The following is a 9,681-nucleotide window of genomic DNA, read 5'->3' on the forward strand; positions in this document are numbered from 1 at the left end:
TGACCCCTAGGTTGGGAACCATGACACTAAACTATCTGCAGTAATACAAACCAGCTCCAACAGTAAAATACCGCTGAAGCATCAATGGCTCAGAGTTAATAATCTGATTAAATAGCTACAGTAACGATATCATCATTCACAGGGGCTAAGTCACGAGTACTTCTTGCACCACGGGTGTGGTAGCTGTTAGTACTTCAGTAAAACCTGTTCCATCAGTCTGCATTTCATATAGGCTATTGTAATGGTGCGTTTGTATGTGTTTGGGGTATTATACTGTATTTTTAGAGTACTTTATCTATGTCACAGTACCGTGTACATCACAGAGTACTTTGTGTATCTCAGATTACTTTGCATATTTCCAAGTACTTTCTGTATTTCACAGTACTTTGTTTATCTCAGATTACTTTGTGAAACTTTTTGTCAGTACTTTGAACAGCCCCTCCGCTGCTGTCCCAAACTACAGGGGCCGCGCATGCGCCATGCCGCGGGTGTCCAGCACATTGGAAGTGTCGGAAGTTTAGTAGCAGTGATTCAGCCCATCAGGCTAATACTAGAGACACGGTTCCATCGTAAAAAAAACTGATTTTCGGCGACAAAAAGTGTGTTTGGACGGAACCTCCTATCCCACAGTGAACCATGGAGGACTACTGATGGATTTAAACAGTTTTTCACTGTTTCATGTGCACAAACAGCAGCGTTACATAGCTTTGAAAGAAGTTGTGATTGTTTTTTTGGCGCTCTGGCAGCGCAGAGGAAAGATGGAGGATCTGCGGGTGTAGCAGCGAGCTAACGCTAGCTGGCTACTCGTCTACTGGCCAGCGACGTTTAGGGACAAACCTGATCTGCTCGCTGCTGTGTGGAAAAGTTTGGATGCTTTGATTCAAGATACTGACGGTGCCTGGTAAGTATGGCTTCTTGAAATGACCGGCGTATTTAGGGTTATTGAACCGCTAGCGGGAGGAGTGCGTCGGTGAGTGGGAGCGCTAACTGTAGCCTCTGAGCTAATTAGCAGAAATCAGTGTTAGCTTATTGAAGCAGCAGAGAAGTCAGATTAGCTCCGTGCTAACTAGCTGCCATTGCACTAACATCAAACCGCAGAGAGTCCGAAGAAAGTTGTTCACACTGTAGTTAGCTAGAAAAGTTAACTTACATAAACTTCTGTAACTTAAACATCAGTCTGGGTGAGTTGGTTATGGTTAACGTAACTGCTGCTCGTTGTGTCTGGGTGGTTCGTTAAGGTTAGGTAGTGTGTTAGGAGCTGGTAAACACCCAGGCACAATTCACTGTGAAAGCTCGGTCTGTGTGGACGGTGCATAGTGAAATCTGGATTAAAAACTCTCCCACAGACTTCAGCAAACTTTATACACTTAGAGCACACGCTGTTTCCAACAGGCCTGCAACCAGTGATAGTTTTCAGTGTTGATTAAATGTGTGTATTAACCTTACTGTCAGTAGTTTATACAGTTAGTAGTTTAATATCCAGTAACGTACTAAAACTTGTAAATGCCAGGGAAAAGGAGCCAGATCTTAGTGTTTGCCTCATTCTATTTACAATTCTAAAATTCAAAAGATATAGAGTTACAACGACCCATTATTTTCATTATCGATTAATCAGCAAATTATTATAGAGAAATCAATTAATTGTTAAGTCTATGAACTATCGGAAAAGACTGAAAAATGTCAGTTTCTTTTAGGTGTCCAGTGTGTCTTGGCTGAAAACAGGTTTTTGCCATTTTTACAATAAAAAAGATTTAGCAGTTATTTATTTTGTCCATCAATTGATGGAATTGGAGTTGGCAGCTCAAAAATTAACAGTAAATTGAGACTGAGAAAAACCAAACATCTTATGGTTAAAGCTGAAGTTAAATTAGTATATTTATTGAGAAATTTCTCACTGATTTATTGTCAATCCAATTAAAAATGTCAAACATGTTCTAACAGTTTCTCCATTGTCAGTTTATCAGTTTTTTTCTTATTTGTTTCACAGTAAATTTTCACTTAGCCAATTACTTTTTTTACCAGTCTTCAAAATGATTAATCAGTTATCAAAACGGTTGCAGATTTTTTGACAAATTATTGCATTTTTTTTATATTAGTATTTTTAATACTGTAAATCTTCTAGTCTTGTATATATCAAAGATAGGCTAGTTACACATGCTACTGTTTCTTTATTCTGCTCAAAGTCCCAAAACTTAAGAAATGAAGAGAAAAAGAAATGTCTAAAATGGTTAAGAAGTTGTAACTAAGTACTGGTTTCTTTTAATTGAGACCTGAGATTGATTGCTGGTATTTTAGTCTACACTGTGCCAAAAATAATTCCAAAAGCCAGTGAAGTGTTACCAGATCAGCAGTACAAATGATGCATAAATGTCTGTTTATTCTGTTCAGAATTCAACTACTCAAACTTACTAGGGTTACAACTAATGATTATTTTCATCAATAATTAACCTGCCAACTAAAGAAAATGTTAAAACATGGTTGCCCTAGGTTCCCAGAGTTCAAGATGCCGGTGTCTGACCAGCATCCTGAAATCTAAAGAGATTCTGTTCACTGTTGTAGGAAACAAAAAAAGTCCTAAACCCAATCAACTAATTGTGCCAGATCTGTAATGATTAATTGATAATGAAAAATCTTGTTTGTTGAAGCCCTGCCATCAACTCATCAATTCAAATGAAATGGTTTAGTACTAAATCTGCAACCTTTGTTTATTTTTATTGTTGATGTGGCGATAATTTTGTTATTCAGTTATTTAGTCTGTAAAGTGTTAAAATGTAATAAAAACTACAGCTTACAGTGACATCTTCAGTGTCCCGGCCCTGACCTACAGTCAAAGATATTAAATTCACTTTAAAATTATGAAGAAAAATAGCAGATCCTCACATTAGAGAAGTTGTGTGTGTCGTATTATGATTTGGTGCATCTCTAGTCTGCACTGCAGTTTACAGGACAACTGAAACATGATGTCAGTTAGTCATTACTCAATCAGTGGCAAATTAGCCTGTGATTATTGATAATCACTGTCATTTCTGTAATCTTTGGTTGGACAAAAACCTTTTTGAGACGTCAGCTTAGGGAATAATGAACTGTATTGAAAATAGTTTCAGGTGCAGTTAAACATATGAGGCTTGAAACTTGTGAACTTTTAACCTGTTCCTGATCCACTTCTCAGCTTGAAAAATTCATTTTAAATAGTAGTGGAGGTAGCTCAGTGGTCGAACAGAGTTATCTTATTAATAACTGATGCATTTTATTAGTCACGGAGTTAGACATAAGGGCTCCTCGTGATTCCCAAATTCGACTTCCTGAAGTCTAAACCACAGCTCGTCCAGTTCATTGTTGATGTGAGACAGATTTTACATTTGAGAAGCTGGACCACAAAATCATTTGACTATTTAGTTTGAACAGTTATTTAAATATTATTACAGCTGTTTTCCTGTTTAGATTTGAATGACTGTTGCACCTGGACATGCAGGTGTTATTTCAAGGCAGCCTTAACATATGAACCTGTCCTTCACCATAACCTGCAGTAAATTTGTCCAACTTTTGTTGATTTGTGTTTGTGTGCAGACCTACTGTTCATGTTTGCAGATCCACTAAAGCATGAGTGTCCCTCAGGCTCTGAGGATGGGACCAGGGCAACTGGAGGCAGGATCTAGGTGAGGTTCCTGTCAGAGTCCACATCAGTGTAGCCTCACAGAGTTCTCTACAGGTCTTAATTATGTCCGTCTGTCCTGTGTCCCAGACATCAGATGGTGCTCTGAAGAAGCCATGGGTAGCTGTTTAAGCTGTCCAGAGAAAAAGTCCATTCCAGATAATCATCAGAGTAAATTCAAGGTGAGTTCCTGCCTCGGCCTGTTTCAACAGCGACTTCGAGCAGTCAAGAGTCTGGCAGCCCACACCCTGGATTATTCACTAATGCCTGTGGTTGGAAGCTTTCACAAACTGCTGATTTCTCAATTTCTGTCACAGCGTCAGCCCAGCACTACACGTTGTTTGCTCACATTCTCATTTTGGTTCAGTCGATGCAGCTTTGATCAGAGCGTCAGCACATTTCAGGCATTACTCATGTCGACGCCACCGTCGTGAAGCCAATAGCTGGTTGGTTTTTGATAGATCAAGGTGGAGCTGGAGTGATTTTAATAAGGCCACACCCCACACAGAATTAAAAGGAATTAAATGTTGTGCAGTTTTACAAAAGTCAAACAGGTTTTTACTGTGCTCTAAAAGAACGACTCCTTCAGAGTAACATGTCATTAAGCAGCAACTGCCACAGTTTTTATTAGCAAATAAGGTGCTGGTTATTTTTTGATTAATAGTTCATTCATACTATGTAATGTCAAAAACAATGAAATGACATCCTCCCAGAGCCCACAGCGACACCTTGTCTTGTTGTGTTCAACCAGAAAATGAAGTGTCTCAGTTGAGAAGCTGGAATCAGAGAATTTCCCTTTTTCATTGTTGTTCAGTCTCCTCTATCGGAGGAGGAAACGTCCTCCTTCCAGACCAGATCCCCTCACTGTGTCTGACCAGCTGTGTCGTCCTCATGAAGCCATTCAGTGACCTAGAGCTGCAGCCATGAGTCAGTTCACTGGTAGAAAATGAACCAGCAGCTATTTAGAAGCAACAGTCACCAACATGTTCTGGTTCCACCTTCTTTAATGTGAAGAGCTGATGCTTTTCTTTGTCAGACATGAGAATCAGCTGAGTCTCTGTGGATCTGCTGGTTGGACACAACAAGACGTGGAGATGCCACCTTTGGCTCTGGAGGGTCACAGGTACACTGGGGAAAGTCTCACTTTTTCCCAGTGTTTGACATTCTGGGGACAAACAGATCAATTAGATCATCAGGACGATGATCAGCTGATTGATCACTGACCCTGCTGGTTGCGTTTCCACTGGTCAGTTTTACTTTAAAGCATCTCTTTCCTCTCTCTCGGATGTTTCCATGCAGGTGATCAATGTGGATGACGATGGGAACGAGCTGGGCTCTGGTGTGATGGAGCTGACTGACACCGAGCTCGTCCTCCACACCCATCGCCGTGATGACGTCAGGTGGCCTTACCTGTGCCTACAGTGCTATGGCTACAATTCCAACCTGTTCTCCTTTGAGAGTGGCCGCTGCTGCCAGACAGGCCAAGGTAAACTTCCTGTATTCTAGCTGTGACAGAGGTCATTGTTTATTTACCCCAGAGAGGAGTTAAATCACCACAGCAGAAAAAAGCATTTAAAACACAAATGACAACATCTAAAGGGAAAAGTAAAAGTGATGGATTAGATTATACTCATATATTACACAAAATGGCTCCTTCACTGTTTTTGTATTGTTCTAAACAGCTGGTTGCTCTGGACTCGTGTACAGTGTTTAAAAGAGAAGATGGTGTGTTTGTTGAAAGAAAACATTGCCATCTAAACACGTCCGTCTCATTCATCTGTTCAGACTGAGCTGTAAACAAAATTCTGACATCAGGAAAACAGAACAACATTACAAAAGGCTGTAAGAGATTCACAGACAAAAAATTGAATTAATTTAGTGATTACTTGTAATCAAAGCGTCACAAGCAACGTTCACATCTTAGCTGAAGTTTCCTTCCGAGTGACTCAGATGTGAATAAACTGAATTAGGATCAGTATTGTTCTGTTTTAATTAGTTTAACAAAACTGTATTTGGAAAAAAAAGTACTTCATGCAGGTTTTCTGTGTCCTTAAAACGTCTTTAAAAAATAAAATCCAGTATTGTAATTTTTAGGCTTTTAAATGTCTGAAACTATTAAATACAAGTTTGAAATATCTTGTTCGTTACTTTAACTTGAAGTTGTCATTGCTTTCATAATGTCACATTCACTTCAGTCGTGCTTTTATGTTTTTTGAGAGAATGTTGAGGAGAGTCAGTAGTACTGTCTGCGGTACGGTGGCTCCATGTTGTGTATTTCTTTCTCTCATCAGTTAGTATTTATCATGCAGGATTAAAACTACAAACCAAACCAACATGGGACCACTTGGTGAGTGTGCGGTGCTGTGTGAGATAACATAGTATGGCTGTGCCTGACTAATATGGGGGAATGCAGGTTTAATGAGACCTGTGCTGAAAACACTGTGTTTGGTTGAAGCCTGTTAAACACAATGAATTCAAAGCTGCACCACGGGCAAGAAAACGCTGACATTAGGAACTTTGGGTATAAAGGCACTGGAGTCACATGGGAAGTCAGAGAAAACATAAACAGCTGTTGAAGTGCTCCAGTAAACGCCTGGCATCATATAATATTGTTGTGTTAACATCAGGAGAGTTATCAGTCATCAGGGCACTGGCGCAACCCACTCTGCGCCGACTCAGCAGCACCTCCCAACTATGCAAGGACTCTGTTTTTATTATGTGAAATAGGTTTTAAGTTCGTGGTGATCCTACAAGTCTTCCATTTGATGAAACCTGCTGAAACCATGTGATAGTTTCTCACGCTTGATGCTGTGGAAACCTTTCAACTGGTTACTCAGAAAATATTGAGGTTTGGTGCCCAGCTCTAGTTGTAATTAGGTGAAATATTGTGTATTTATACATTTTTCACATGAATCCACATTAAACTGAAAGTGTTCACTTGAGAAAATCGGGGTTCTTTTACAGAGGTAATGGCAGAGTCAGTGCATCTTTGCTGCAGAATTATCTTTAGTCTGTGTTTCGGCGATAAATCAGTTTCTGATTTGTTTCGTGATGCTCCTTCACTGTTTTTGGATCCATGTCAGGAGGATGTGGCGGTGACGGCTGGGGTCAGGGAGGGGCTCGGTAAGTCTCAGGCAACGAACGCTCCTCATTCATACCCCGACCCCCGAGTGTTGTGATCGGACTCTGACCAGCCTGCGACGGGTGCTGATCAGATGATCGGTATTGATTAGCTGTAGATGAAGGTGTCTGTGGTGTGGATATCCAGGTGTTAATACCTGTGTTACTATTGTTTCTCCCTGTGTGCAGTCTCACTCTCCCCACATGTACAGTTTGTCCTTGTTGCGTTACCATACCCTGTTGTTGTGATGATGGTAGTAGTGATGTTGGGGCTTCTGTGTGTTTTCAGGTATTTTTGCCTTCAAATGTTCTCGAGCTGAGGAGATTTTCAACATGCTGCAGGAGGTGATGCACAGTCACAGCATCAGTGTGGTGGAGGAGGCGGTGCTGGAGCCGAGCCACTCAGCAGCACACACTCCTGCAGGTATATACATGCACCTATATACTCCTGCAGGCATATACACATAAAGCAGCTTCAGAAAGTATTCACCCCCCATCCATTTTATACATTTAATTGTAAGTAGGTTTACCCATCATTCTACACTTGGAGACAGTGGGAAAACTGGTTTTTAGAAATGTTTGTGAATGTATTAAAAATCAGAAACTGAAATCTGCCACTTTCAAAAGTCTCCAGAGCCTCTGCTGTGCCTCTAGACTCTGCTTAGGTGCATCCTGTTGAGAGGAGTCTAGAACCTGACTGCAGTCCAGCTGTGGCACACTGGGCTGACTGGACAGAGTTAAAAAGGACACACATCTGTGTGTATAAGGTCCCACAGTTTACACTGCAGGCCAGGACACAAGCCAGGACATGAAGTCCAGGGGCTCTCTGTGGTCAGCTCCAGATCAGGACCAGGGGATCAAACCATGTCTGAAGCTCTGAGTGTCCCCAGGAGCACAGTGGCCTCAGTGACTGGGACATGGAAGGAGTCTGGAACCAGCAGGACTCTTCCTGGAGTCGGCATCCGACCGGACTGAGAAGGGCCATGGTCAGGGAGGAGACCGTGGACCCAACGGTCCCTCTGGCAGAGCTTCGGACGTTGTCTGCAGAGATGGAGATGCTCCTGGAGGACGAACTTCTTGGCAGATTCTCAGTCAGTCTGGCCCTTATGGTCAAGTCGCTGTGCCTGAAAGGCTGATGAAGCCACTGGAGTTTGTCAAACACCATCTGAAGGACTGTGAAGCTGGACTTGCAGCAAGAGGGACTTTCACAAAGTACTGAATTAAAGATCCGAGTACTGTTGTGAATGAGAGATCTTCATTTTTAACTTTCAATAAATTTGTAAAAAAATGTATCTTAACTAAAAAGTTCAACTAAAACCTGACTATAAAAGAAACGCCGCAAGACATTTGATGTGAAATTTCTGGAGGTAATGTTTCATTCATGGCAGCTTTAAAGAAAAAGTGCCTGATGCGACTCCTGCTGTACTGATGAATGAGTGAATGAACCGACATTATACTGAAATTGTAAACATGTAGGAAGAGCCGAGTTTGTATCAGCTGTAGAAATACAAGTCTACAATATAAGCCGGTCTCTGGACACACCTTGAGAATCGCATAACTTTAATATCTTTTCTGTTCACTAACACGTTTCTTAATTTTCCTGTATGGTCACGTCTCCCCTCTCTATGCTGTGTTTAGCTCTGGGGTACTCAGTGCCGAACGGTGTGACCAGGACCCCTTCTGTGGCCGAGGCTCCGTCTCACCCCTCCACCCGTCACCCTTCTGTTGCCAGCACTCGTCTGCCCTCTCTAGGGGAGGAGTCCACACACCCTCTGCTGGTGGGCGACGAAGTGGTGAGAATCAATCACATCACTAAAGACACTGAGTCTTAGTCCTCAGATTTACTCTGAGCTTGTATGAAGCCACTTTTGTGTCTTTTTAATCCAGTCAAAAATCAAGTTTGTTTAAAACAAGTGGGCACCTTTTTACATCAAAAAATGTATTGCAAATTAGAAAGTTTTGCTTGTAAGTAATACATTTTTGAGTGAAAAAGTTTATTGAAACCTCTGCAGTTTAAAATCTGTGTAATAGTATGTCTTTATCAGCCGGTCGACGCTAAGTGAGAGCTGTGATGAAGTGATGACTTTGACAGAGGTCTCTGACCTTTACCGTCATTAATTCATTCATGTACCAGGGCCTGAATTGTACTGAAGGTGCAGAAACTTAAAGGGACCCCCACTGTCATGAACTGATGGCACTGAACATCAGAGACCTTGGGCAAAGTCATTAGCTCAGCACCGCTGTCACTCAGCGTGGACTGGCCAATAGAGATGCATTATTTTGCATCACCCCTCCCACTATATTGTAATGTGAACCGCAACCAAAAATTTTTGAACCTCAAAACTTTTTGATGTGTAAAGCATGCAACTCCCTGCTGTTTTAACACCTGGGGCTGCGTCGATCAGGGGTGGGGGTGTTGAAGGCGTGTACGATATGGCCACTTTGCAACAAGTCAGCGTGAGTGGCTTTATTCAGGTCTCCAGCTCATGAGTATCAGTTGTGTTTTGGTTAGCCATGCTGCTAATGTAGCCTACTCTACCTTAGCACCAATTCTACCACCAGTTTGTCTACACTGACAGATAAAACATAGTTTAACATCCAGTACTAACAAAAAGAAACTGTGCCTCATTGGGCATTAACTGTGGACAAAATACAGCAGTGAAAAGCAGTGTTAGCTTGTGGTAACAAGGTAAACAAAAGAGTTTCCTTATTTTCCAAATAAAATAGGAAGAATTAGATGAGACAGTAATATTTCCCACATGGAAACAAAAGAATGCTTCTAAAAATGCAGCCAGTTTAAACATAGCACAACTGATACTTGCATTTAACTGCTGCTCTGTGTGTGTGTGTGTGTGTGTGTGTGTGTGTGTGTGTGTGTGTGTGTTGAGGTTCACACCTACGTGAACACC

General features: G+C 41.5%; 1 protein-coding gene across 1 annotated transcript in view; it reads left to right on the plus strand.

Moving 5' to 3' along the window:
* The first annotated feature begins 395 nt into the window (after window positions 1–395).
* The window catches only part of LOC109969117 (fibroblast growth factor receptor substrate 2-like), a 10,387-nt gene continuing 1,101 nt past the window's right edge, over window positions 396–9,681 (plus strand). The window contains exons 1-7 of the mRNA XM_020615793.1: window positions 396–901; window positions 3,568–3,656; window positions 3,743–3,834; window positions 4,952–5,138; window positions 7,062–7,196; window positions 8,411–8,565; window positions 9,661–9,676. Coding sequence (XP_020471449.1) covers window positions 3,769–3,834; window positions 4,952–5,138; window positions 7,062–7,196; window positions 8,411–8,565; window positions 9,661–9,676 — 559 coding nt within the window. The 5' untranslated portion in view covers window positions 396–901; window positions 3,568–3,656; window positions 3,743–3,768. The remainder of the gene's footprint in view (window positions 902–3,567; window positions 3,657–3,742; window positions 3,835–4,951; window positions 5,139–7,061; window positions 7,197–8,410; window positions 8,566–9,660; window positions 9,677–9,681) is intronic.

The sequence above is a fragment of the Monopterus albus genome, unplaced genomic scaffold, assembly GCF_001952655.1.
Source record: "Monopterus albus unplaced genomic scaffold, M_albus_1.0 scaffold170.1, whole genome shotgun sequence".
Classification (NCBI taxonomy): Eukaryota; Metazoa; Chordata; class Actinopteri; order Synbranchiformes; family Synbranchidae; genus Monopterus; species Monopterus albus.